This window comes from Myotis lucifugus, unplaced genomic scaffold, assembly GCF_000147115.1.
Source record: "Myotis lucifugus unplaced genomic scaffold, Myoluc2.0 scaffold_808, whole genome shotgun sequence".
Taxonomy (NCBI): Eukaryota; Metazoa; Chordata; class Mammalia; order Chiroptera; family Vespertilionidae; genus Myotis; species Myotis lucifugus.
The window spans coordinates 95,961-123,297 of record NW_005871856.1 but is presented as its reverse complement, the minus strand read 5'-3'; the positions used below and the strand labels follow the sequence as shown (position 1 = coordinate 123,297).

General features: G+C 51.2%; 3 protein-coding genes across 6 annotated transcripts; all 3 read left to right on the top strand.

Moving 5' to 3' along the window:
* Nucleotides 1–88: 88 nt before the first annotated feature.
* LOC102441281 (alpha-1,3-mannosyl-glycoprotein 4-beta-N-acetylglucosaminyltransferase-like protein MGAT4E) lies at nt 89–2,848 on the top strand. Its single transcript, XM_006106341.1, has 3 exons — nt 89–190; nt 1,065–1,221; nt 1,641–2,848. Exons 1-3 carry the CDS (start codon nt 89–91, stop codon nt 2,846–2,848), a joined length of 1,467 nt encoding a protein of 488 aa, XP_006106403.1.
* Nucleotides 2,849–3,679: 831 nt separating this feature from the next.
* LOC102438985 (NADH-cytochrome b5 reductase 1) lies at nt 3,680–9,465 on the top strand. The gene is made up of 9 exons (XM_014448336.2): nt 3,680–3,856; nt 4,104–4,253; nt 4,369–4,441; nt 4,925–5,031; nt 6,098–6,227; nt 6,862–6,945; nt 7,745–7,830; nt 8,242–8,341; nt 8,658–9,465. Exons 1-9 carry the CDS (start codon nt 3,842–3,844, stop codon nt 8,828–8,830), a joined length of 918 nt encoding a protein of 305 aa, XP_014303822.1. The 5' UTR covers nt 3,680–3,841; the 3' UTR covers nt 8,831–9,465.
* Nucleotides 9,466–11,954: 2,489 nt separating this feature from the next.
* ADIPOR1 (adiponectin receptor 1) lies at nt 11,955–25,930 on the top strand. 4 transcript variants are annotated; one of them, XM_014448334.2, is made up of 10 exons: nt 11,969–12,102; nt 14,146–14,397; nt 15,038–15,090; nt 17,832–18,045; nt 19,658–19,774; nt 20,778–20,949; nt 21,438–21,624; nt 22,504–22,691; nt 24,223–24,416; nt 25,114–25,930. In XM_014448334.2, exons 4-10 carry the CDS (start codon nt 17,905–17,907, stop codon nt 25,240–25,242), a joined length of 1,128 nt encoding a protein of 375 aa, XP_014303820.1. In that variant the 5' UTR covers nt 11,969–12,102; nt 14,146–14,397; nt 15,038–15,090; nt 17,832–17,904; the 3' UTR covers nt 25,243–25,930. The 4 variants fall into 4 exon arrangements, with proteins under 4 accessions (XP_006106392.1, XP_014303820.1, XP_023602945.1 ...); XM_023747177.1 differs by having other exon boundaries at nt 14,992–15,090; XM_006106330.3 differs by lacking the exons at nt 14,146–14,397; nt 15,038–15,090 and having other exon boundaries at nt 11,955–12,102.
* The last annotated feature ends 1,407 nt before the right edge of the window (nt 25,931–27,337 follow it).

The following is a 27,337-nucleotide window of genomic DNA, read 5'->3' as shown; positions in this document are numbered from 1 at the left end:
GGCTGCAGGCAACAGGAGAACATGCCTGGCTTCTCTCACTCAGGATCCAACTCCTGCTCACTTCCTGCCGAGTGCCAGGCCCAGCACCATGACGCTGTGGAAATACTCCCTCCTGGCTGTGTCCCTCATCTCCCTGAGCTTCTTCCTCCAGGACAAGAGGAACAAGCGCCTTGAGTACAGCATGTCTTTGGTAAGTTCCAGAAATTGAGAGGGATTACTTGCCAACACTTCGGCAGGGAGGAAATATGTCCAGTTATATAAACACGCAAGCATCACCATAGAAGTTCTAAGAAGAGGGCACTTGAAGATTCAGGAACGTGTCAAAAAAAAGGTATTAACCCAGCCTGGAATATGGCCAGGATTTGCATAGGGTGAGGGAGGAAGAGGGCATTCTACGCGTGGAGAGAGCCTTGCCCAGACCTTCTAGGCGGCCCTGCTGCCACTCTCCTCCCCATCCTCCCTTCAGGGACAGACTCCAGCCCTAAGATGACTCCTCCCACGTGCACAGCGTCTGCAGTGGAGAAGGTCATCTCAGGTTCTGGGGTCCACCTTCTCCCCACGGGCCTCAGACCGGCTAGAGCAGAGGGGGAGGTGGCTGTGGGGAGTGTGCGGCCAGAACTGAGTGAAGAAAGGCCTTTAGAACTGAGGCACCAGGTGTCGTTCCTTCAGGACAAGACAGCTCGGTCTTCAGCAGCTGTCCCACACCCAGCACAGTCCAAGCAGAGCCAGGGGCTCTGCCAGCCGGTAATGGTGGAGAAATTAGACCTGGGCAAGGTGGGGCAGGCAGGTTCTTACTCTGCAGAAGCCTGGGGCCTTCCCACAGGCATTCCACACAGAACTGGAGAGCCCCACTTCCCCCACTCCAAGGCCCACCCCCCCTTCCAGCACCACGGGTGTTCTCATGATGAGGTGGGGACAGTGCTTCACTGAGCCCCGATCCTCGAGCTCCCTGGTGACTGGATCCTGGGGCTTACTTGGTCTGTCCTAGAAGGGAGATTTGCCCTCATTTGTCTCCAGAGGAGCTGGGGTGAAGCTCAGGGCTGACGCGTATCCATCCTTAGCAGGAGGAAAAGAAGAAAATACTGCAGCAGCTGGACCAGGAGCAAATCAGCTCTGAAAGCGAGAACCACTTGGAGACCTTCAAGGAGATGCAGAGAAGCTCCCCTGTGCTCCAGCTCACCAGCTACAAAGTCCTGGCTGGAGCCCTTCCCCAGGAGAAGAGTGAGTACGTGGGAGAGAGGTCAGACTGAGGGAAGAGGGAGGGGAAGGACCCAGAGGGAGATGAATGTGATGGGTGCCAGCTCACTGGGCACTGTACTACGAGAGCCCTCCGGTTTCTCTGTCCCTGCCGACCCTGCCTTCCAGGTCTGAGGTCCCGGCTCATATGCCACGCCAGCAGATTTCCCTTTGGTACAGGGCAGCCTCCCCATCAGAGAGCCTAGTCCTCCAACGACCTTGCAAAGTAGTGATCAAATAAAACCACTTCACAATCTGACCAAAGATTAATCTCTTATCTAACCACACTCTCCAAGGGAAAGGAAATGTGACTTTGTCCCCAGGGGTTGGCATTAAGGAGAGAGGGGCGGAGGGTCTTGTCACCACCTCGAGTGCTAATGGTGCCCTATGCCTCCCACCCCCAGAACTACTGACGGTGGGGATCTCCTCAGCGCAGCGTCCTCATGGGAGCACCCTCTTGCACACCCTGCAGTCTCTGTTCCAAGCCTCCTCAGAGTCTGAGCTGGACTGTATCGTGGTGCTGGTCCACCTGTCAGATCCTGAGCCTGCATGGCTCAGCCAAATGGTCGCCAACATATCAGGCCTCTTCCAACCTCATCTTGAGGCCCAGAAGCTGCTTGTGATCCACGGTCATCTCAGTGGCTCTCTTGTCCCAGGAGATCTGGGCAACACTAATGACTCCTCACCCTGTGAAGCTGTTTATTCCAGGCAGAAAGTCGACTATGCCCTCCTTATGAACTTCGCTGCCAGCCTCTCTGAATACTTTCTGATGGTAGAAGATCACGTTGACTGCACCCCCAAATTTGTTTCTACCATCTATTGGGCACTGGCAGCCTGGAAAGAACGACCCTGGGTGACCCTGGAGTTCTCCAGCCTGAGCTTCTCCGGGAAAGTCTTCCACAGCAGCGACCTCTCCCGCCTGACCACCTTCCTCCTCCTCTTCCCTAAGGGCACGCCTACTCACTTGCTTCTCTCTGAATTCCGCCTTCTCTTGGCCCAACATGTTCCTATTCGTTTCAGTCCCTCCGTCTTCTATCCGACGGGCAATTATTCTGCGCCTGAGAACACCTGCTTTCCTGTGGAGAAGGAAGTGGTCTTTGGTGATCCGGACAACCCGGTAGCCAACGTCCTCACTGACATGAGGCCGGTGCCGGATGTGATTCCCCAGTACGCCTACTTTCTGAACACGGAGAGCTACATCACCCTTGATGCCTTAAGGGGCAACTACCTGGTGGTGGTTTTGGAAAGGCCACAGAGAGTCGTCCGCATAGAGGTGCTGACAGGCGCTGACAAGCAAGGGCAGTACCGGCTGCAGCAGGGCCAAGTAGAACTGGGCTACGACCCCCTGGCGCATCCCGAAAGCTGTGCGCGCTACACCGTGCTGGGCCCGCTGGTGCAGGGGAACTTGGACCAGAGGGTGTTTTACGAAGAGGGCACCGTGGAGCAGCTGAGCTGCATACGACTGCTGGTGCTGGCCTCTCAGGGCTCCTGGCTCGTCATCAGACAGATCAGGGTCTGGACTCAGCCCAAGGAAGAGGAGCGCTGGAGGCACGCTGGGGATCCTGCAGGGATGGGCCTGGGGAATGCAGCCTACAGGGCCGGCAGGAAATAAAGCTAGGAACGGGTCCAGGCCTGTGCACTCGGAGCGGGGTGACCGTGTAAGTTACTGTCCAAACTGGGGTGCGTGTGAGAAGGAAAGGAAGCGCCACTGAAAATCACACTCCAACCGCAGGGGTGAGCCAGCCTGCCCCCGGCGAGCAGAGGTGTGTGCTCAACCTCATCCAGTTGTGTGGGCCCCGGTAGACGACACGGTCCGAGGGGGAGAGAGAAGACAATCTCCTTTCGGCTTCCAAGGGCCAGAGAGAGGGAAGGAGGCACCGTGACCGGCCCTACTTCTCATCTGCACTCTCGCTTCTTTCCACCAAGGAGCCCCTGCCCTGCCTGGAGCCGCGAGTCCTGGGAGTATCCCGCTCCTTTCCGCACCGCCCTTTCCGGTCCCCACGCCCTGGGTCAGGTCCCGCCCCTTCCGCCTCCGCCCCTGCCGTACAGCCCCGCCCCTTTCACGCCAATCCCTTCGTCCCCGGCGCCGCTCACAGGCCCCGCCCTTTCCGGGCCGAGACTGTGGTCAGGCCCGCCCCCCGCCCCTCCCGACACCGCAGCTTCCATCCCCGCCTCTTGCCAGGCCACGCACCTTCAGACAGGCCCTTTCCGACACTACCTCGCGCTTTGTCAGGCCCCGCTCTTTGCAGCCTCAACCCCCACCCCTCCGTCCCTTCTGGTCCTCTGTCGCCAGACCCCGCTCTTCCGGCTTCCGGCTTCCGGCCCCTTACTGCTGTCAGCTCCGCCCCTTCCGGGCCCTCCTTCCGGCCCGCTCCCAGTGAGGCTTCACCTCTTCCTGTCCCGCCCCTTCCGCCTCCCTCCCCGCGGGCCTGCCCCTCTTTGCCAGGCCCCGCCTTTTTGGACCCACGCCTTTCCGCCTCCCCGGTGCCAGGCCCCCCACCGCCCCTTCCAGCCCAGCTCCCTCCAGGCCCCGCCTCTGGCCCACCGCGCGGCGACTCGTGGGAACGCCCGCCGGGCGCAGCGGTGGAGGACGCGGTGCTCGGTCATGGGGTTCCAGCCGGTGAGACCGACCTGCAGGCCCTGCCCCAGGGACTCCACTCCATCTGGTTCTGGCCCCTCAGCTATGGGCCTGGGGTCTCCCCGCCGCCCTCGCCCTGATGTCGGGTCCCAGGACCCTGCCCCAGGGACCCCTCCGGCCGGCGCCTGCTCCCGCGCTGGGGCTCGGGCCGCTGGTCGTGCGGGACGGTCCGTCCTGTGCCGCGGGCTCTCCTCTCGCGGGGCGGTCACAGTGCCTCCTGTCCCCACAGAGCCCAGCGCTGCTGGCCTCCCTCGGGGCGGGGCTGCTGACTCTGCTCGGCCTGGCTCTGGGCTCCTACTTGGTGTGGAGGTCCCGCCGCCCACGGGTCACTCTCCTGGACCCCAATGAGAAGTACCTGCTGCGGCTGCTGGATAAGACGGTGAGCCGCGGAGGAAGGGGCGGGGTAGAGGCGGGACCAGAGCTCCCCTCCTGTGTGAAGCCACCGCATCCACTGTGGTCGGGATGTCCTGGTGACACTGTCATCCGTCCTCCAGACTGTGAGCCACAACACCAAGAGGTTCCGATTTGCCCTGCCCACCGCCCAGCACACTCTGGGGCTGCCTGTGGGTAAGGAACGTGTGGGCTCCTTTTCCCAGCATCCTAAGAGCGCGATTCTCCTTCCCGAGTCTCCCCAAACACGCAGCTTTCGTCTAGTCCCTCCCTCCGCACTCTCCCCTTCCTCTCCTGGCTGGATCCTCCAGGTTGTCAGTGGGTCATTCTAGGGTGTGGCTTCTGTGCCCCAGACATCTTTAACACTCAACAGTCCCCCTCCTTCCCGCAGGATTTGCTCTACCTCCCCCTGAGCAGCCACTAATTTTATACCCATCTCTGCTGCTGCTGCTAAGGTCCTGGTAGTAACAGAAGAGTTTATCCACTGGGGTATTGAAGAGGGATCCAACTGGGGGCTCAAAGGGGTGAATCCTCCCTGCCTGGTAGCTGACTGGGGCAAGACGTCCTTGTTCTCTCAAACCTCCCTGGGTATTTTGAAAGGTAACTGGAACACAGCACATCCACAAGCCACCCTCATGTCATTCTCTGCATGGCCCCCAGGCAAACATGTCTACCTCTCAGCCCGGATCGATGGCAGCCTGGTCATCAGGCCATACACTCCTGTCACCAGTGATGAAGACCAAGGCTATGTGGATCTTGTCATCAAGGTAAGGGGGTAGGAAGGAACCCCAGGAGCTCTCCACCCTACTTTTTCTGGGATTTGAGGAAACTTCTGAGTTTGTTAGATAGCAGGAGGTGTGTGTCCTTTGTAGACTGGGGAAAAGAAAGCACGTGCGTATATGGCCCCAGCCTAGGGAGGCTCAGTCAACGGGGCCTCAGAAATCAGTGAGAGTCCAAATAAAGTCTTTTTTTTCTTTATTGATTAAGGCATTACATATGTGTCCTTATCCCCCCATTGCCCCCCCCCCCACACACACACACACTCATGCCCTCACCCCCCTGGTGTCTGTGTCCATTGATTAGGCTTATATGCATGTATACAAGACCGTTGGTTGATCTCTCCCCCTTACCCCCACCCTCCCCTACCTTCCCTCTGAGGTTTGATGGTCTGATCGATGCTTTTCTGTCTCTGGATCTGTTTTTGTTCATCAGTTTACGTTGGTCATTATATTCCACAAATGAGTGAGATCATGTGATACTTATCTTTCTCTGACTGGCTTATTTCACTTAGCATAATGCTCTCTAGTTCCATCCATGCTGTTGCAAATGGTAAGGATTCTTCTTTTTAACCACAGCGTAGTATTCCATTGTGTAGATGTAGCAGTTTTTTAATCCACTCATCTGCTGATAGGCACTTAGGCTGTTTCCAAATCTTAGCTATTGTAAATTGTGCTTCTGTAAACATAGGGGTGCATATATCCTTTCTGATTGGTGTTTCTGTTTTTTGGTATATATTCCTAGAAGTGGGATCACTGGGTCAAATGCGAGTTCCATTTTTAGTTTTTTGAGGAAACACCATACTGTCCTCCACAGTGGCTGCACCAGTCTGCATTCCCACCAGCAGTGAAGGAAGGTTCCTTTTTCTCTGCATCCTCGCCAGCACTTGTCATTTGTTGATTTGTTGATGATAGCCATTCTGACAGGTGTGAGATGGTACCACATTGTCGTTTTGATTTGCATCTCTCGGATTAGCGACTTTGAGCACGTTTTCATATGTCTCTTGGCTTTCTGAATGTCCTCCCAAATAAAGTCTTTTCCATTATGTCTTATCAGGTCTACCTGAAAGGTGTGCACCCCAAGTTTCCTGAGGGAGGGAAGATGTCTCAGTACCTGGACAGCCTGGAGATTGGGGATGTGGTGGAATTTCGAGGGCCAAGTGGGTTGCTCACTTACATGGGGAAAGGTAAGGGCCCCTCTGCTCCTCGAGCCTCTCCCAGCTCTCCAGTCCTCTGGGCACACGTGCCGTGCAGAGGGGCCAGGGCTGCCTTCCTGTACACATAGCTCTGACAGTATCGAGAGGCAGAGGGCTCAGCCCACTTGTCACCGGGATCAGGATCAGTTCCCTGTCCACTTGAATTCGCCAACCATGACAGCTGTGGAGATAAGTAAAGCAGCCCTGCCTTACAGATTCGCCCCTCAGGCTGAGCTGTTTAGGGAGCCAGAGAGAGCTTTTAGCCCTTCCCAGGGGAACAGCATTAGCAAGTCTCTGGGGCTGCTCTGTGCACTTGGAAAAGTAGATTCACACCTGTCCCCAGGCCAGTTGCCCTCACTAGGGGTGACCCTCTGCCCGAAGCAGCTGCTGACTCACTGTGTCGCCTAAACTGACTGGTAGTTAATAATACAGGCCATGTGATCCTGGCCCCATTGACCCTCCTATGTATTATCAGGGCTGGCTCAACTCAGATGTCCGCCCAGCTCCAGCGTCAGATTTCATAGCAGCTGCTAACCTGGCCTGCGACGTTTTTAGTTCTGCATTTGTTTTCTTCATTTCCTATGTTGACTTCACTCTTCCATCCCTTCTTCTCTTGACTTCTCAGGGAATTTTAGCATTCAGCCCAACCAAAAGTCTCCACCAGAGCCCCGAGTGGCAAAGAGACTGGGCATGATCGCCGGCGGGACAGGTGTGTGTTGCTTGGGGGCCCTTCTCTCCCACCATTGTTGGTGTTGCCATGAAAACTTCCCGGGGACCCTCGGAAGGTTTTGGAATCATGATCAAGCTGGTAATTGGGACTCGCAGCAATGCCCAGGGCTCCCCAGTACCTGAAAAACAAAATCACGATCAGGTGGAAACCAATAGCAATTTTTTAACCAATAGAATAAGCGATAACTCATGTGTGCTCTCCTAAGACCTCCCACTGAATGGATCTCCTTTAGGTGAGAACAGGGACACCGCTAGAAACAGGCCAGTCAAGAAGAAAGTTAGCACTGGACATTTCCACATAGTAGACACTATGGTAGGCTCTTTACGTCTGTGTCTATGAGAAAAGGCAGTTGCAGAGAGGTTAAGAGGTAAAGGATTAGTATCCAGCTCTGCCTGGTTCCAGAGCACTTGCCCTGAACCTGCAAGCCCAGTTCAGGACTGTCCCACTGAGTCAGCACCTGTGACATCTGAGTCCTAGCCAACAGGGGACGTTTGGAGGAAGTCTTAGAAGGACTTTAACAATATGAGCCCACAGCGACATGAGAGTGGCTTGAACTGAGCATGACGACAGTTCACCTACCAGATACCAGTTTTTGGTAAGAGGCATGTCTATCCAGAACTGTGGGTGCTGGAGCATACACAGGAGGTTAGAGGACTTGGACACTGAGTGAAGGTGGTGCAGTGGTGAATGGGAAGCATTCAGATGAAAGCGTTGGTTGGCTAAGGAGCTGGAATAGGTAGGCTGTGACTACCATGTCTCCCTGTGGCTGTCTATGCAGGAATCACCCCGATGCTTCAGCTGATCCGGGCCATCCTGAAAGACCCCACAGATCCAACCCAGTGCTCTTTGCTTTTTGCCAACCAGGTTGGTTTGCTTTTCTCAGTCCTGGGACTTTTCATTTGTGTGGGTCAGCTCAGAGATGTGGCACCCATGGGCAGAAACAGACCAGTGCCCAAGATCCCCCTGTAGCTAGAGGACCCTCTGCTACCATAAGAGGACAAAGCCCTGAGCCAATTCCTTCCCTGGGCCCAAGGAAAAAAGAAAAGAAAACATTTTGGGAATATCGTCCTGAGCATAAAAACTTGCTCTTTGAGTTACCTTGGTTAGATATGCCATCTTTATTTCTTCATGCTGTGTAAATAAAGCCTGTTCCCCTCTCCTTCCCCCTCATCCTAACCAACCTAAAAGTCATGCTTTCTTTTTCTCTCCTGGTTACAAAATGTTATGTGGGCCTGAGAAGATTCCTAAAGACTTTGTCTCTCCTTTCCATTTCAGACTGAAAAGGACATAATCTTACGGGAGGACTTGGAGGAGCTGCAGGCCCAATACCCCAGTCGCTTTCAACTCTGGTTCACTCTGGATCATCCCCCAGCAGGTACCCGCCCCATTCTGGATATCCCAGAACCAGGGCCTTGCCCCTATTGGGTTCTGGTTTCGGTGGAACCAACCTCCCTGACACTCTGAGCTCCCCCCCAGTCTGTGTGCAGGGACGCAGGGGTCTCCCAGCCCTTTCCCTCAGGTCCCTGCTCACCGGGTGGGCGGCAGGAACGGCTGTGCTGCTGAGGCAGGCTGAGTGCAGGCTGTGTTTCACTTGACACCTTCTCCAGAGCCTTTCTGGGCCTCCCCACCTCAGGCTCTACACCCCTTGCCAGCATGGGTCTGGAGTGACTGTTCTCTCCTCTCCACTGCAGATTGGACCTACAGCCAGGGTTTTGTGACTGCGGACATGATCCAGGAGCACCTGCCTTCCCCAGGGGATGACGTGCTGCTGCTTCTCTGTGGGCCTCCCCCAATGGTGCAGCTGGCCTGCCACCCCAACCTGGACAAACTGGGCTACTCTCAAAAGATGCGCTTCACCTACTGATCGTCCCCTGGCTTCCCTGGTCCGTTCCTGGCAATGTTCCTGGTCAGTGCTCGCATGCTGTAAGTCCTAGCTCTCTTTCCTGGAAGGGTAAGCCTTTTGTCCTTTTCTGAAGCTGAAATCTGATGGTACCTACAGGAACAGCATCCTTGTAGCCCTGGAGAGAGCTAAGGCCAAGGCGTTCCCTGGAAGGCCCCCCAAATCTCCCTGTGACAAAAGGTCCAGGTCAGGCCATGGAGCAGTCTCTTCCATGGGTCAGGAAGAAGGAAGCACGTACCTTCGTCCCAAGCCTGCCTATTTCCTGGGTAGCATCACACTCTTCTTTGTCTGTGTGGAAAGGAACAACCTATGTAATGGGTTTTACTTACTACTCAGTGCTTAACTCGTAGCAGATTCTGTGAGTGCAAGTTGAGCAGACTTCTAAAGCTAGTCTTACAGAGGTTGCAGGAAAGGAGCAGGTGGTTTCTTCAGACCTGCAGGCCTCAGAGAGAGGAATCTCAAATATGCATTTGCATGTCTGTCTCTTTCTGCCCAGCCCAGGCTAGAGGGAAGTGGCTATCCACAGTCTGAGACTGCTGCTTGTGGCAGGAACCTCTGGCTATGCAAATAAATGGGCTAAGGCCCCAGTGTTATACCTACAGGGCTGTTGTGTCTGATGGTCTTGTCGCCAAGGCTTTTCACGCCTGAGAGTTTGGGGAGGAAGGGCTTCCCAGCACAGAATTCTTCCAGGTCTTCCCAAGAACCCTTGAGCAGTTGTCCTGTGTGCTAAAACGTAAGCTGTTCCCAAACCATGATCATCTTTGCAGCTGTCTCAGCAGAAGCAGAAGCTTAGCTTCTCCCTGGAGGCTTTTCAGGTCGGGGACAGAGTACAGCTTAGAGGGGATGCGTTTTGAGCCCAGGTCCAGCGGTCCTTTCGTTGGCCACTCTTCCTTCTCCCTTCTCTTGACCCTTCCTTCACCATATTCATCCTTCAGGGTACCTGGCAAAAAAATGAAAGTACTGTATTGTCTTTCTGTTTGGAAGAGAAGCCTTCTCCTTTAAAAGTAACCTAAGGCCAACCAGTGTTTCTCAGTGGTTGAGTGTCCACCTGTGAACCAGGAGGTCACAGTTTGATTCCCGGTCAGGGCACATGCCCGGGTTGGGGGATCAATCCCCAGTAGGGAGCCTGTAGGAGGCAGCCAATCAATGATTCTCTCTGGTCATTGTTTCTATTTCTTTCTCCCTCTCCCTTCCTTTCTAAAATCAATAAAAATACATTTTTTAAAAACAATAACCTGACATCACCAGCCCAGCCAGACTTATTGGTGCCTGGACAGAGTTGGCCTCCCTGGCCCATCCGTCTTGTCTGCCCTCTCCTCTGTTATGACGTCATGACCCAATCCACTCCCATCTCCCAGGGTTGGACCAGGCAGCTTTTTGAGATCTTTGTTAGTCCCATTGGGATAGAACTATGCATCAGTTTCAGGAGGAAAGGTCAGCATTGTTTTTCTGCATGGAACCATGTATTGCTTTCTTTGGGGCCCCTAAAAGAAGGGTTATGGGACCCTGAGAATTCATCCCTTTCATAAAGCAGAATCATCAGTAAATTCTGTTATTGGCATTCTATCAAACATTTCTTGATCAGCTAGTATGTGTGTACTACTAGATGTATATACAGGGAGAGACACTTAGCTTCCTCATCTCCAGAAAGGAAAATCGTGCTTAGGATTGTTGGGTTCAGATAATAAAGCAGCCAGCAAAGAAAATTCTTCACACACAAGTTCACCGCTCCTTGTTCTGCATGGGTTTCTGTCTCATCCACTCAGTATGCAAACATTTCTTTAGGGCCTGCCCTGTGCCAAGCACCGTGCCCAGCGCAGGACACCACTGTGACAGACTGGTCTCTGACCCCCAAAGAGCTCCTCGTCTAAAGTAAAACAGACATGTGAAAAGTAATTACAATACAGTGATTAATACTAGAGTAGAGATACAAGATGTGGATGGGGGGGAGGATTCAGAAGAGGAGGAAGAGAAGAAAAGACGTTGCTGAGTTCACAGCCACAAACCAGACACTTGCTTAAGTATTCATAATTTAATCCTTATGATCATCCTGAGTCTAAGATTAAGGATTTGGCAAAGGTCTCGCTGAGGAAAATTAAAGTCAGTCCGGTGGACAATGAACGTTTCTGAGGGTTTTATACAGCAGGCATCACATAACAGCCAACATGTATGAAGCATTGCCATTTGCCTGGCATCATAGAAGAGCCTGCATAAATCATCTCAATCCTGACAAAGACCCAGTGAAGGAGCACGGTTTTCTTCCCATTTTTCAGGTGAGGCATTCAGTAAGGTGCTCAAGATCATCGGTCGGCCAGGAATGGAAACCTGGGTCTGGGTTACTCAAGCCCATGCTTTTAACCAGCACCAAGAGAATCTCACTGACCCCAGGTAGCCATAGACTGTCACCAACTACCATCTAAAATCGCACTAGTTATGCCCCATCCTCCGGAGAACTGAGAAAGTGGTCCCTCAGATCAGTGATATTCAACCTTTTTCATCTCATAGCCCATGTAAACTAATTTAAAATTCTCTGGCACACCAAAAAATATAAATTTTGCTGATCTAGCTCGTTGGTTGAAAATCACTGCCTCAAATCACGCTCTGTGGTTAGAGGGGGGCTGCACCACCGAGGTCTCCCAGACCTGCACTCGGGCCGGAGCGTGGGAGCACAGACTGGGCAGTGAGTTCTGGAGCAAGGCTGGAGGCCGCTGTTTATTCCAGAAATAACAGGCGCCAAACCGAAGTGGAGCCCAGTACTTCGCACGTGATGGTGCCGGTCAATCAATGTGGGCGGGACCAAGAGGCTGAAGAAGAGGGGCTCAGGAGTGTTTGGAAGAGCAAACAAGTGGCATCGGCCATGGTGAGATCAGGGGTTTGCCAGCGGAGAGGACGGGCACAGGGATGAAACGCGGCGGGGTGCAGCCCAACGCCCCGACATTCCTCCGTCGGGCGCTCCCGCGTGCAGCTGGGGGTGTGGTCCTCACCCAGCCAAGGAGGCGGGGCTCGGGATCGGAGCTGCGCGGGGGCGTGGCCCAGGGGAGCGGGCCTGTGATTGGCCTGCTGGAGGAAGACCCTCCGTGGGAGGGGCCGGAGCTGCGGCGCAGAGGTGACGTCAGCGCTGGGCCCCCTTCCGGCGCGGGGAGCGTCCAGATCTGGGCCGCTGGGCTGCAGGCCGCCTGCGGCGCTGCGGGATGTAGCGCGGGCTCCGCGGGCCCCAGCTGAGCCCGTCGCCGGCGGTAAGTTTCGGGGGCGGCGGCGAGCGAGTGGCCGGGGGTTGGGGCCCCGAGGCGCTAGGCCCCGGCTCGCGACGGGGGCGCCCCGAGGTCCGAGACCCCGCCCGACGCCGGCCGCCGCTCCGGCTCTCCGCGGTCGGTGTTGTAAACATTTCCGGCCCCTCCCAGCCGCGCGCCGCCTCCGAGGCGACCTCGAAAGCCTCTTAAGGGCGGATGGGCCGCGGCCCCGGCTTCCGAGCGGCCGGCCGTGCTGGTGAGTGCGGTGTCCTCCCGCCCCGCCCGGGGAGATGTCGGGATTCGGGCTCTGGCTGGGGGCGGGCCAGGCCCAGAACGGAGCCCGGTCCCGGCGGCGGCGCGAGCGCGGGGGAGCGGGGGGAGGGTGGGGGCCGGCTCGCAGGACCGCGGCCCGAGAGCCCCAGGGATCCTCGACCTGGTCTTGGTCAGATCAGACCGACACTGCCCCCTCCTCGGTGTTGGGAAAGGGGAGGTTAGCGGACAGTTCACCTTTGTTTACGGGAATCCTGAACGCTGACCTGGAGCAAAGGCTAAACTACTTTGGGGGAAGACGAAATTCCATTCCCTCAGAAATTCTGCATTGATGTTTGCCATCTTATGCTTAAGATTTGTCCTTCACGCCTTTGATTTTTAAGAAAACAAAGTAGATCGATGCTTTCCCTCAGCTTTTCCTGCCTCCTCGGCGGTGGGAACCTGACGAGGCACTTCAGTTGACACGGACTCCGTGTGGGAGGAGCCGTAGGAGCCCAGGAGGACTCACTGAGCAACCGTAGTCTTTCCCCCGGTGGTTAGACCGACAGCGACAGGGGGAGGCTGCCACTTAGATAGGTGAACGCTGTGGTGGCTCTTTTCTGAAATGCAGCGGGGGTCTGTTCACTGCTTTCCTCTTGGAGGGCGCGGGGCACCTGTCCCGGTGCAGCTGCTCGATGTTTTCACAGCATCTGCGGTCGGAGGAGCTCGCTGGGTGGTGCTTAACAGATCGCAGTGTCGGGCAGCAGTCCCAGCTCACAGCCACAGAGTGATTCCGGGAGGAACTGCTGCTCCTGTCCTGGTTGGCACCTGGGGAGCCAGTCCTACCGGCCTGCGGAGGCCCATCTTAGAGCAGCTCCCCTGTACCTGCTTGCAGAGCGGAATCTGAACGCGTTCTGTTCTCAGTGGCCAAGCATTTCTGTGATTCTCCAGGGATTAAACCAATCACTTTACCTGCAAGTAGGAAAGAATCTCAGGGAAGTGTCAGGAAGCAGCATTAATCCAGAGGCTCCCACTGCTGATGGGTCAAGTGCACCAGCCTAGGTAGGCTGTCAGGCCATCTTCCGTTTCTTCAGGCTGGCCTCCGTTTACCTTTCCAAGAATTCTTTATGGAAAAGTGGGGGGGGGGGGGGCTTAAAAAGGAAAAAAATACGAAAAAGAAAGAACAAAAACAAAATTTGTGTTTCTTTCTAGGCCAGTTCTCTATTTCCCTGGAAGGTCTCTACTTCCTTATAACATAAAGCCACACTGACACTCCTGACACATTACATTATTCCTTTCCATCTCCTGTGATCACACTGGCGAACTCAACATTCATCTTTAAATTGGAAGCTTTATGAATTATGTTGGGGGTTTTCTGGTGTTGGTACCCATTAAAAGCATTACATTTTCTCCTTAACGTCCATTTGTCCCTAATGCCTCTCACTGGACTTTGTTCCTCTCACTACACTCAGAGTTGATTCTCTTTTTCTGCTCAGAAGTGTTGGGGTGTGGTTATTATTTATAAAGTTTGTAGCTATCTTGGTTTGAAAGGACCTTGAAAGTGCCCCCTAGACAAACCAGTTCTCAGTAATTGGCTTCTAAGTGTGTACTTGGCTTGCGTTTGTTTCATGGGGGATTCTGGGGCACCCCGTGTCAAGTGACCATTACGGTGTGTAACTACTAACCGTGTGTCTGCAATGTACTGATGGCCAGGTATTGAAACAGGGACTGCTGCATGTGCCTGTGTACCATTTACTTTTTTCTTCTTCTTCTTTTTTTTTTATCATGGCATTTGAAAAGCTTACTGTCTGTTTGGGAAAGGAAAAAAAAAGACCTCCTGCTGGGACTGCTTTAGCTGGAGAAGAGCTACAAAGGACATAAGCTTGTGATTTTCCGCTTCAGACTCTTAAGCCAGTGACTTGGCATCAAGTAGGAAAGCCGAGGCCCTGTTACTGCAGTTGGTAATTTTCAGCATCGGCCTTTTCCCAGCAGAGGGTATCAAGAGGAGAAGACAGCTGTGTGCTCTCTTGTCTTTTCTGCTAGACTAGTCAGGTAGGCATACACAGAGCCTACCCATGGAACCTCTAGGGGTGCAGGGACCCCAGAATAAAACCTCTAGGACTTGTGCCCATTGACTCCAGGGAAGGAGAGTGCAATAGCCTGGAAAATTGGGAACTGGTTCTCAGCATAAATGTCTCCAAAAATGTCTCCAGCTGGCTGGCGAGTGATTGAGAATCAGTCCTTTCTCAAGTTTGGCACAAGATTATCTTATTTATAGGAGCACAAACACCTCCCTGCCTCCATATTCTACTCTCTAATATTGGTTTATCCAGATAGAAAGCTTAGTGGTAAAGACTTATTAGCTGGAATTGAAGAAATCCCATCAAAAAATGCATTCGGTGGGATTTGGCCCAATTATAATTTGCTATATTGGGTGTGGTGAATTTTCTAAAATACATAAGGATGTAGCTAGCTGAAGTCCTTAGTGCTCCCAGAATCAGTCTTAACAACTTAAGGGTTTATGCTGATTTTATATATCATAGAGACTAAAACATTTGTAATAACTCCCAGCTGTTTATGAGTGGGCTGCCCTGTCAGAAATGGTATTTTCAGGTCCTAGTATTATCTGCTCTTCTTTCTTGCCAGACCTCCGACCCCTCTCTCTCCCTCTCCTGTCTCTGTGTTGCTACAGTTTAGAAGACCAAAGTGGACAGTGGACTTTTGCTCACTATGATGACCTCCACTGTATGTATTTCATTGCATGATGACATATCTTGTAGCTGATGGCGGGTTGATGAGTTAATGGGGTGTTAGGCTTAGTGACTGAATCTAGGAGACACTGCTAGGGGGTGGGGAGTGTAGGAGCGAGTAATAGAGGAGTTGGAGGGAATCAGAAAAATTAGCAGCAGATGATTTGGACAGAAACGGGAAAGACTTTGATGAGGGCCAAAAACTGAGGTTATCCTAGGACAGTGATGGCGAACCTTTTGAGCTCGGTGTGTCAGCATTTTGACAAACTCTAACTTAACTCTGGTGCCGTGTCACATATAGAAATTTTTTGATATTTGCAACCATAGTAAAACAAAGATTTATATTTTTGATATTTATTTTATATATTTAAATGCCATTTAACAAAAAAAAGTCAACCAAAAAAATGAGGTCATAGGTTCGCCACCACTGTCCTAGGAGAACCTAGACTTGAGGGCGTAGGAACTTTTCAGATCAAATGAGGAAATTTTAAGACTACCAAGCTGGGTTCTGCATCTGATCTCTTGACCCTGATTGCCCAACTTAACGTTTGGCTATGTTATTCTGATTGCTTCTCCTAAAATAGTTTCCCAGCATTCAGAGTAACTGAACTTTGTGTGTGGCTGTTCTAGTTTAGGGGTTCTTGTATCCCTGGCTTTACTGATGCCACAAATTACCTTGTGCCCTCTGATTGCAGGCTCCTTGACGTGTTCCACTTTGTATTTTGCACAGTAGCTGAGAATGCCTGAGGGCGCAGCACTAAATGCATTGGTTACGTATTCAGTGAAAGGGGAAAGCTCCACCAGCACCAGAAAGCGCATAAATCCTTAGCTGGTGATAAAGGTTAATGAGTCACATGCTTGCTGGCTGGAAAGCTGCCCCATTCATCCATTCATTCCTTTTGAACTGTGGGCTCCGACCAGAATCAGGGATCTGTATCCATTCGAGGTAGTACTGGATCCCTAAACCTGAGAATAATTTTTTGGCCGTCTCTGAAGTACTGCCAGCAGTATACTAAGCTAAGTGTATTCTCCTTTCGAGACTTACTTCTGCGAGATGCCCAAAGCTATTTATATATGTTTCCCAATATAAAGTCCTTCTCAGTAAAGCTGTTGGTAAGGTAGTGCTTCCCTGTGAGGAAACGTGTTTTGTGGTCAGCCTACTGAAGAGGATTTCCCAACGTTGCTTCTCACGTGGGTTGCCTCTCTCCTGAGCTGTCCAGGGGCCTCCCGTTTCCTGGTCTCCGTGGGCTCAGCTGTTGCCTAAGTGGCCTCTGTCTTGTCAGTCTGCACATTTGAAGAAAGAGGAACTTTCTTTGTGTTGACACCATGGAAAGGCCCATGTACAGTGAATTTTTGTTTGTCTCTTGAACTAAATTTGCTTGTTGCTTTCCGTTGTGCTTGTGAGTTGAGCACAGCATGACTTTTGAAATTTGAGGATTGCCCTCACTTGCCTACATAAACCAACTGTAATCCCTGAGAAGAAAGTGTGATTACTTTTGGATTTTAAAAGAAGAACTTGTACAAGAAAGAGACAGTTTCCCCTGGGAGCAGAGTCACGCTTACTTGCTGCCCTTACACAAGTTGTGGTTCCCTAAGCTTAAGTTTCCACTCCTGTAAAGCAACTCATTCCATGAGTAGGCGTTACGTGGTCCTCTTTGCATTGCCCTGGAGTTATGGGGACACAGGTAGCCAGGGCAAGAAAATGCTAATATTATGGCTACTACTACAGCTATGAGACATAAACTCCTTGTTTCTGGGAGAGGGAAAAACCTGGTCATTTACAGGATAGTGGAACTCTTTGGCACCTTCCAATACTATTTTCATCACCCTGAGGCCTGGTTAAAGACGGCTATCTGAAGTCCAGCTCTGGAGGGCCTGAGGGTTTGGAGAGTTCCTCGAAAACGGAGTTCTAGGTTTCCCTGGTTTTCCTGAAGAATCTGCCTGTCTGGTTTCTGAAAGGCTCGTTTGAGCGAGGCTTTGCTCACGACCTGTGGTGGCTGGCCAGGCTCTTGCTGAGCCGGTTTGGGATTTGTGTGGCAAAGGGCAAGGCTGCCTCCTTGTGCTCAGCTTCCTGCTTTCAGGTAAGTGATTGGTTACCTTACAGGGAAATGGTGGTGAAGGGTGTTATCTAAGTGTTGAACCCACGCTCTAATCCTATCATAGAATTAGGAGGCCTCACAGAGAAATTAACCGCTGGGCAGCTAGCCCAGGAGCTCCCTCTGCATGCAGGGTATTTGCATTATCCGAGCATTTGTAGGTAAAACCCAGCTGAGTCCAGCTGGCACTTAATTCCTTTCTAAGCCTGGGAGGCCTTGTAGTCACAGCCAGGTGTTGACTTCATATTTTTGCTCCACAGCCTCAAAGCCAGACCTTTCTTGGGCGAATAGCTTTGGCTTGATGGGCTATTTCTTCTCACTGAATGGGGTCCATACAAGTGGGGGAGTTGAGGGTAGACACTGTTTTTCTGTGGTGACAGTTTGGTACGAAAACCACAGATGCTTTGAAGGCAAACAACCAAGTGCTCTATTTTCAGCCTTACCTGTGAGATTAGTGGGGTTCTGAGTAAAGGCTACTATTAAAGAGGAAGAAGGAATAGATTTCTTTTTAGCATTAAGTGGCCTTTAGAATTGGCGACAGAATGAGTTTATTAGCTAGCATCGTACTCAGTGCCGACTTGTGGAAATGGAACCAGAAGAGGAGCAATTTGTCAGCGCCCTTGTCTGTGTTTGCTTTTAGTGTCTGCCCCCTGGGGCTGAGACACCCAGCCTGTCCCCAAGCTGACGCTGCAGGGTCCTGAGGTACCAGCTAGATGTCTTCTCACAAAGCACCGGTGGTGGCACAGGGCAATGGGGCTCCTGCCAGTAACAGGGAGACTGACACGGTGGAGCTGGCGGAACTGGGACCCCTGCTGGAAGAGAAGGGCAAACGCGGGATCGCTGACCCGGCCAAAGTAAGTTGTCTTTCCTGGAGTGATGTCCTCCATCGGACTTTCTCCTGGAGCCTCTGCCGTCTCACCTCCCTCCCCAGAAGGGGAACCAGGGCACCCTGGGAATGTCTCACCTCGTCCTCATGCTGGGTCGAAGGATCTTTTTATTTGTATGTTTTCCCCACTGTGCGCTTTTATGAATTCGCTCATCTTTATAACCCCAGTGCTTAGCACAAGGCCTACAATCCCATACGTCATCAGTAAATGGCTGAGCGAACGAAGGGTCAGTTAGGTGAGGTTTGGCTTCATATAACAAACAAACATCCCTGTGGCTCTGGCAAGACAGCAGTCTGTCCAGTAAAGGGTTCTAGAAGGAACTGGCCAAGGCTGTGTGGAGGCTGCGCCACTGCCAGGCACCTGTCTTGCTCCTCCTTCATTTAAAAAAATTATTTTTAATTTATTGGAGTGACACTGGCTAATAAAATTATATAGGTTTTAGGGGTGCAATTCTATAATTCATCATCTGTATATTGTATCACGTGTCCTCCTTCCATCACCATTTGTTCCCCCCTTTACCCTCTCCGACCTCCCCCGCTGCTTCCCCTCAGATAATCACCATGACTCATGGATACAGAGAACAGACTGACAGCTGTCAGGGGAGGGGTTGTGGGGCTGGGTGAAAAAGGTGAAGGGATTAAGCACAAAGAAAACCCTCCTCCTTCATTCTTGAGGTCACCCACCAGGCCCACACTGGCCACCACCAAGGAGGAGGGGAGAAGGACCCGCCCTTTCTAGAAGACACTGCCCTTGACGCCACCTGTGGGAAGTTGTGGAGTCATGTTCAGCTGCAGTGGAGCTTGGGCAACGCTAGCTTCTCATTGGGCCTGAGTAAAATTACAGTAACGACACCAAGGACTCTGTCACGAGGACAAGAGGGAGTGTGCTGTTGGGTAGGCAAACTGGAATCCGTCACAGCCCGAGAGGGGCCGTCTGCTTACCAGGGACCATCAGCAGGAGGGAGAGAGGATGTCGGGGAAGGAGCTGAGTGCCAGGCTCCGCCGTGGCTTGGAGTCGCGGGACAGTCTCCATGAGGGTGCTCCTGCCCCGGGTGCTTTCTTCTGTGGAATCAGTCCCGGGCCCAGGTCCTCCTGAGGATACAAAGTTCTGTCATCATGGCACCCCAAAGTCAGCAAACGGAACTGTGAGCAGATCTCAGTCCTCGGGGGATCTGAGACTCAGTCCTGCTCTTTGCTTTGAGAATCTCGTGGTCTGGGAGGTGGAAGTATTTGGGAAATTGGGGGAACTTGAGAAGCGCTGTTCTAGAGATTGGGGGAGGGGGGCCTTCAGACTTACAGAACGTGGGGACTAGTGTGCTCATCCTGTGCCCTCCCTCCATTGCCAGTTCCCATCAGCCTGTCTCCTGTGTGAACTGAGCTTTCACGCCAGCATTTACACAGTATCAGTCGATCTTGAACTAGAGTGTCGTGAGCTTACTAACTGTCATGCTTTAAAGAAGAGGCCACAAGGCCCTGTGCACACAGCATTGAGTTGGGGTTTCCCTAGAGCTGTCTGGCCTGCAATAGCACGGTTTATGAGGTGACTGCTAGGATGGGTTTGTGTTTATTTTTTCTCACAGGCTGAAGAAGAGCAAGCATGCCCAGTGCCCCAGGAGGAGGAGGAGGAGGTGAGGGTCCTGACACTCCCCCTGCAAGCACACCATGCCATGGAGAAGATGGAGGAGTTCGTGTATAAGGTGCTGAGCTTATGGAGGGGAGGGGCGGTGGGCTTACTGGGGGTGTCCCAGCAGGTGGGCCTGCAGTGGGCTAAAGACCTTTGATCCTGTGTGTATTTGTTTTTGCTTAAGGTGCAGTAAATATCAGGCTAGCAGATTTTTACTGCCTAATGTGTTAAAGCATTATTCAAAATATGTTCTGAGCAGGAGTGGCGACGGGGTGGGGGGGGGGAGGGGCAATCGGGAAAAAGGAGACACATGTAATACTTTAAACAATAAAAATAAATAAATAAATATTTAAATATATGTACTAAACAGGAGCTCTCAATTATTTTTGCTGTGGATCCCTTTGGCAGTCATCAAAATATTAAAATGTGATTGGGCTCCTTTATTAAAACATTAAATATGCATTAATGACAAGCTTTAAAATATTATATTAAAATTTGTGGTTTTTTAAATTTTATTGATAGAGAGAGAGAGAGAGAGAGAGAGAGAGAGAGATATCAATTTGTTGTTCCACTTATCTATACATTTATTTGTTGATTCTTGTATGTGCCCTGACTGGGGATCAGTCCCACAGCCTTTTATGTATTGGGTAGCTCTAACCAACTAAGCTACCCGGCCAGGACAAAATTTTTAAGTTCTAAGTAGTGATGAATAAAAATATGTTGGTATCTGCAAAACTAAGGTATGAAAATATCTGTGATTTCTGTTGATGACAGTGTCACAGTTCTAATCCTGCTGTGGTTTGCTGCTCACACTTAAATTGAGGGAAATGTTGAATTTTAGTTAGAGGTGAGTGAAAACAAGAAGTTTTTCCATCTTGTCCCTGGCTTCTGCTCACTGTCCACGTGTCCGAGGCTGAGAACCCCTGCTCTAAAAGACACTGTCTCGGCCCCGTGAGGATTTCGTTTCCTGGGAAGGGCAGAGCAGGGGCGGCCAGAATCTCCAGGAGGAGCGGGTCAAGGAGGCTGAAATGATGGTTTTAAAAGCCACAGGCACATTCATGTTCCCACCGTTCCAGGTCTGGGAGGGACGCTGGAGGGTCATCCCGTACGACGTGCTCCCTGACTGGCTGAAAGACAACGATTACCTGCTCCACGGCCACAGGCCGCCCATGCCCTCCTTCCGGGCCTGCTTCCGGAGCATCTTCCGCATCCACACGGAGACCGGCAACATCTGGACCCATCTGCTTGGTGAGTGATGTGGGTGGGAAAAGGCAGTTTTTGTCTCTTTAAGTGCAAAGGAGTTTTATAGCCTTCGTCTCTGGCTAGGAAGAACAAAGTTGTTCTGGCTGACTGAAAGCTGGCATTGCGCCTCCAAACTGCCAGTGAGCTTGGTCAGCTCTTGGTCATTGGTCCGTAAGGCAGGCGGGGTGGGGGGGGGGACTAGAAATGGGAGAAGAAGATGCAACTAGGTGTGGTGTTATCTTGTAATCCCTGGAAGAACTGTCCAGCTTGGAGGCAGTTCCTTCCATTCCATACATTTCCACTGTCACAGCGAAATGCCAGCATTTTCTGAAATGATCTTTTTGTCTGGGTCTATGTGACTGGTGCCATTTTCTCCAAAATTTTGGACTACAGTTCCCACAGCTAAACCCTATAATGTTAGTCCTGATTTAACACCAATTGTCGGAATGCACACCTTCCCTTCCTCCTCAGCTCTGTTCCTCTTCCTCCTCTAGGTTTTGTGCTGTTTCTGTTCCTGGGAATCTTGACCATGCTGAGACCAAACATGTACTTCATGGCGCCCCTGCAGGAGAAGGTGGTGTTCGGCATGTTCTTCCTGGGCGCAGTGCTCTGCCTCAGCTTCTCCTGGCTCTTTCACACCGTCTACTGTCACTCAGAGAAAGTCTCTCGGACTTTTTCCAAGTGAGTGAAAGGCCTGCCATTGGGACGGGGGTGAGGAGGGAGGGGAACACCGGGCCCTGCTGTCACATCCTGTGGCCTGAGGACTGGGACCCCCAGTGGCCCCTGAAGACGCCCTGCTGTGCCCAAGGAAAGGCTTTCTACCTTGTAGGTGTAATAGAGTGATGAGGCTCTTTTAAATCCTTCATGAAAAAATGCACGGTAGCCCCAACAGCTGGAACCCAGCTGTGGACTGTATTTCCCACCTGCTCAGCGCTGTCCTGGGTGAGCTGGGTGCCAGTGGGCTACTCACCAGACCAGCGCCCGGGCCCAGCAGGGCGTGGCGACAGGTCCTGGCTGCGTTCTGCTGTGCTCCTGCCCACGGCCAAGCAACTTATCTTCGCTGCCCACACATCGCTGGGAGCCCCAGATGCCTGTCATCTGCTGCCTTCCATAATCCCCGTTCTGAGCCTGTTGTTGTTGGTGGTGGGGGTGGATTATTTTGTTTTTTTCCTAATAACACCAGTAATGGCAATACATTTTTATCATTTAAAAGTCAATTAAAACAGCAGTACCTCTTACTACTACTTCCAATTTAAGGGTTTGTGTTTAGAACTCAACTTGTCAGAACTGGGGGACAGTCAGAGCCCTCCTGAGCGAAAAGCTGAATTTAAGTGCCAATAGGGGGCCTGAGGGGAAGAGAGTTCTGTGATTGGGGACTCTTAGCAACTCTTCCACTGCAAAGACAAGTGTTTAACCTTGTGGATTTCAATCCAGGATATAGACGAGATGGGGGATGGTCAGATCTGCGAGCAGATGGAAGGAAAAACAGACAGTTAAAGGAGCCATAGGAAGTCTTCATTTCTCCCACTGATGCATTTTAACTTTGTGGCTCTCTTTCAGACTGGACTATTCAGGGATTGCCCTGCTGATTATGGGGAGCTTTGTCCCATGGCTCTATTACTCCTTCTACTGCTCCCCACAGCCACGGCTCATCTACCTCTCCATCATCTGTGTCCTGGGCATTTCCGCCATCATTGTGGCACAGTGGGACCGGTTTGCCACTCCTAAGCACCGGCAGACAAGAGCAGGTGGGTATGAAGGTGATGTAAATCTCACAGGTCTTTCAGCCTTGACCCTAATAGGCTCAACCTTAGGCCCTAAGATTTGCAGTTTGAGGACCCCAGTCAAACCCTGATTTGTGTTTAGAATCCTGAGAGCAGTATTGTTGTTTTTATGTTTTTATTAATTTAGAGAGACTGGAAGGGAGAACGGGAGAGAAAGAAATGTCGATGTGAGAGAGAGTCATTGACCATGTGCACTCCCACCGCGGATCACACCCACAACCTGGGGGATATGCCCTGACCGAACCGGCAGCCTTTTGGTGCATGGGACGATGCTCAACTACTGAGCCACGGCGGCCAGGCGACAGTATGGGCTTCTAAAGCTCCGTTATCCCCCAGGTTTCATATTATTTCATAGAATGCTAATAAGCCACATAATGACCAAGTTTGTCAATTAGCTGCAAGTATAGAAATGACTGCTCTTATAAAAACATACAGCCCTGGCCAGTGTGGCTCAGTTGACTGAGCATCATTCCGTGCACCCAAAGGTCACCAATTCGATTCCCAGTCGCATATACCCAGGGTGTCATTCGGTTTGGTCCCAAGTCGGGGTGCATACGGAGGCCACCGGTTGATGTCAACTACTGGAATAGCTAAAGCATGAGCATCTTTGGGTTGTGCCACCTATACTCCTATTTTAAGCTTTATTACTTACATATTACTTACAGCAACACCAGTGACCTCTTTAGATTTCTTATTATCTGGTATGTTGTAACTTGCAGTTAAAAGAATTCAATGTTCATCAAGCATCACACATGCTGGGCGTGGTGCTTTAACAAGGTACATCTAAGAATGGAGAGGTGGTCCCTGCCCCCCCCCCCCAACCCCCGTTGTGTTGAGACAGGTGCCCGTTCTTCCCTTCCTCTTACCTCCCTTGTCTGTCCCAGCAGCGACACCAGCTTCTAACTTGAATGTCCTCACCTGCTCGGGTCAGAGCCTGGGTGCTTCATAGTGTACGATCTTTCTGGGGAGCTGTCTCCCCTCCCCACCTCAGAGCCTGGGTACTTCATGGTGTACGATCTTCCTGGGGAGCTGTCTCCCCCTCCCCACCTCAGAGCCTGGGTACTTCATGGTGTACGATCTTCCTGGGGAGCTGTCTCCCCCTCCCCACCTCAGAGGCACCTGAAGCTTGCACCTGAGTTCGATGGCACCAGAACTGCGAGCAGGTGAAGAATGGCTCGTTTAACTCTTGTTCCTGCTCCTCACCTGCTCGTGGATCTGATGCCACCAGAGGGTTTGGTCACTTTTGCCTAACGAATAGTGAAGAATGTGAGAGGTTTGTTCTTGGTGCTGTTTAGAGGGTAATATCTATATAAGCACTTCCACAGCCTTCTTCCCATTCCGGATGTTGAAGAAATATCTGCTAACTATTCTCCATTTTGTGGCCAAACTTCCTGAAAAGTAGCTGATTTTCACAGACATCGAATTCCAGAGGGAACTGCAGTGTGCACCGTGTGGCGGCTGTCCCCTTCCTGACCGTCTGGTCTGCTCTGTGCAGGGGTGTTCCTGGGCCTGGGTCTGAGCGGCGTCGTGCCCACCATGCACTTTACCATCGCCGAGGGCTTCGTCAAGGCCACCACCGTGGGCCAGATGGGCTGGTTCTTCCTCATGGCTGTGATGTACATCACCGGGGCTGGCCTCTATGCAGCTCGAATTCCTGAGCGCTTCTTTCCTGGAAAGTTTGACATATGGGTAAGAAACGGCTCTACCAGCAGTGCCTGTGGTCAGGGACTGGCCCCAGGTGAAAGGTCTGAGTAAAAGGCAGTACAGACATGGGGTCATGTAGTGTTTGGGGTACATACATGTACAGGGGAAGTGGGCAGGGGGAGGGAGTGATCAATATGAACATTTTGGTGTATTTCTGACACTTTTATTTATTTTTTAACCTATTTTTATTGATTTCAGAGAGGAAGGGAGACGGAGAGCAATATAGAAACATCATGATGAGAGAATCACTGATTGGCTGCCTCCTGCCTGCCCCACACTGGGGATCAAGCCCGCAACTGGGAATCAAACCGTGACCTCCTGGTCCATAGGTGGAGGCTCAACCACTGAGCCATGCTGGCTGAGCTCTGACGCCCTGGCCGGTGTGGCTCAGTGCCTTGAGCGTCCGTCCTGTGCACCAAAGGTTGGTTCAGTTCCCAGTCAGGCACATGCCCTGGTTGTGGATACAATATGCCAGTCAGGGTCCATGCCAGAGGCAATTAATCGATCTTCTCTCCCTCTCCCTTCCTCTCTATAAAATCAATAAAAACATTAAAAAATTTATAGCAAATAATATAATTTTCATGACATAAAACTTTGAGAGAAGTTAGATGAGGTAAGAGCTCTCTTCTCATGTCTGATCCCTCCTTGCCATTACTCTAAGGGTCACCTCTTGTTCCCACAGTTCCAGTCGCATCAGATTTTTCATGTCCTGGTGGTGGCAGCAGCCTTCGTCCACTTCTATGGGGTCTCCAACCTTCAGGAATTCCGCTACGGCTTGGAAGGCGGCTGTACCGATGACTCTCTTCTCTGAGCCTCCCACTCGAGGCTGGAGGGGAACTTCCCAAGTGCTTTCAAAAATAACTTCCTTGCTGAAGTGAAAGGAAGCGTCTGAGTTGTCTGTTTCTAGAAGAAACCTCTTAGAGAATTCAGTGCCAGCCGGCTTCAGCCCACCTTCCCGCCTCAGGGCGGGGGATAAGCTTTCCATGTCCCTCGCCGAGGAGGGGTGACCACTGGCCACGCCCCTCCTCAGCGAGGCAGCTCTGTCCCCTTGGCACAGAGCGTTCTGAAGCTCATGTTGAGATTTTATCCCTCCTCCAACCATTTTGGGAAAAAATGATGGACTGGGACTCTTCAGAAATTCTATTTCTGGAAGAAAATGTCCCTCCCTTACCCCCGTCCTTACTTTGTAACCTGGCTTGGAACAGGCCATCCATTTTGTAGCACACTTTTCAGAAACGATCGTAGCCGGTCCCGTCTCGGGCCTGGATCTGACGACAGCAGGAAGAAGGCACCAACTTTGAGGCAGCAGCTAATCATGGAAGTGTGTCCAGGCTTCAGATAACTTGAGTTTTAGTTTTTTTCTTGGCAGAGTAATGTAAAATTAAAATGGGGAGAGATATTTAATATTTAATACTAAGCTTTAAAAAGAAATTTGCTATCATTGCTGTGTATCCTGATGCAAAGGCTATGATGATAATAAAAGGAAGTGCAGAGGACAATTAGCATTCAAATATTTAACATGTGTGGTCTCAACTATTTGCACATAACTCCAAAGTATTAAAACCAGAAAAGTAATCTCGGATTCTCCAGAAGCACAAATTTGAATCAGGATTGACAGGCTGGCATGTGCGAGCCATTGAATAAGCCCAATTGATTTCCGAGCATCAGCTCCTATGTACCGCCTTACTTTTCTCTACTTATTGCACAGACTTTTACTAGAGAAATTATTCTGAAGTAGTACTTAATGATTAAATGGTTCCCAAAGGTATTGGGGTATATCCCTGTGACTGTCGAAGGTCTACCGTACATGACTCTCGGGTTCAGTTCTCTTAAGGTTGTCTCATCAGAGGTCATTCTCTGCCTTCGGAATCGTACTCGGCCTGAGAGGAGTTGTGTTTGTGTGTGTGGCCTGCAGCAGTCATTTCCGAGCGGAGGTCGGCAGTTAGAAGGCAGTTTTCTCGGGTTACAAAGATGCATTTGCTCAATTTATACAATTGGGAGGATAAGTTACCTTTTAAAAAATAATCCAGCGAGGCTGACAAACAGGAAACGTTCTCAACCTCGTGGTAATCAGGGAAATGTAAATTAAAACCAAAGCGATAGCCATTTCACTACCACCAGATTGGCGCACATTCAAAACCCTAATACTGCGTTTGTGTGGATGTGAGCAGACCAGGAACTACGTTGGTAGGACCGGTTTTGTCGAGGGGTAGAGAATATGGATATGTGTTGCAACATGCAAACACTGCGTGAAACCCACCTTACAATATGAGATGTATCTAAAATTCATCCTAAATTAATTCATTTCAAAAATGTTGGTTCTGGCACTGGCCAGGTAGCTTTGTTGGTTAGAGCATCGTCCTGATAGGCCAAGGTTGCAGGTTTGGTCCCCAGTCAGGGCATATCCCACAGTTTGAAAACCACTGCTCTTGAGAGGTATCAGAAAGATTCATTACAGCTTCGGCTGGTGTGGCTCAGTGGGCATCATCTAGTGCACCGAAAGTCTGCCGCTTCGATTCCCAGTCGGCACGTGCCTGGGTTGCGGGCTCCATCCCTGGTGGGGACCGTGCAGGAAGCAGCCCATTGAAGTTCAGCTTCACATCTCACATCAATCTTTCTCTTCCCCCACCCTCTTCCTAAAAATCAATAAAAATATTTTTTTAAAAAGATACATTGCTGCGGATGTATTAGCAATGCACTAAAATGAAGCCAAATATCCAAAACTGTTCACTGGAATAATAAATTTTGGCTTATTCATATAACGAAAGACTATATGAAAATTAATTAGTGACAAGCAACAACACAGGAGGGAGGGAGGGAAGCAACGTACAGAACATGTCTGATTGCATTTCAGTAAAGTTCAGAATTTTGCAAAACTAATGATAGTTTAGGGTCACAAATATTAC

What these genes read in the sequence shown, in the direction of transcription:
- LOC102441281 (XM_006106341.1), top strand. Translation starts at nt 89, where the DNA reads ATGACGCTGTGGAAATACTCCCTCCTGGCTGTGTCCCTCATCTCCCTG. An exon ending in TTGAGTACAGCATGTCTTTG is followed by an intron (nt 191 to 1,064) that starts GTAAGTTCCAGA and finishes CATCCTTAGCAG; the next exon opens with GAGGAAAAGAAGAAAATACT. An exon ending in AGCCCTTCCCCAGGAGAAGA is followed by an intron (nt 1,222 to 1,640) that starts GTGAGTACGTGG and finishes TCCCACCCCCAG; the next exon opens with AACTACTGACGGTGGGGATC.
- LOC102438985 (XM_014448336.2), top strand. An exon ending in CATGATCGCCGGCGGGACAG is followed by an intron (nt 6,946 to 7,744) that starts GTGTGTGTTGCT and finishes CTGTCTATGCAG; the next exon opens with GAATCACCCCGATGCTTCAG. An exon ending in CTTTGCTTTTTGCCAACCAG is followed by an intron (nt 7,831 to 8,241) that starts GTTGGTTTGCTT and finishes TTTCCATTTCAG; the next exon opens with ACTGAAAAGGACATAATCTT.
- ADIPOR1 (XM_006106330.3), top strand. Translation starts at nt 17,905, where the DNA reads ATGTCTTCTCACAAAGCACCGGTGGTGGCACAGGGCAATGGGGCTCCT. An exon ending in TGGAGGAGTTCGTGTATAAG is followed by an intron (nt 19,775 to 20,777) that starts GTGCTGAGCTTA and finishes CCACCGTTCCAG; the next exon opens with GTCTGGGAGGGACGCTGGAG. An exon ending in GCACCGGCAGACAAGAGCAG is followed by an intron (nt 22,692 to 24,222) that starts GTGGGTATGAAG and finishes TGCTCTGTGCAG; the next exon opens with GGGTGTTCCTGGGCCTGGGT.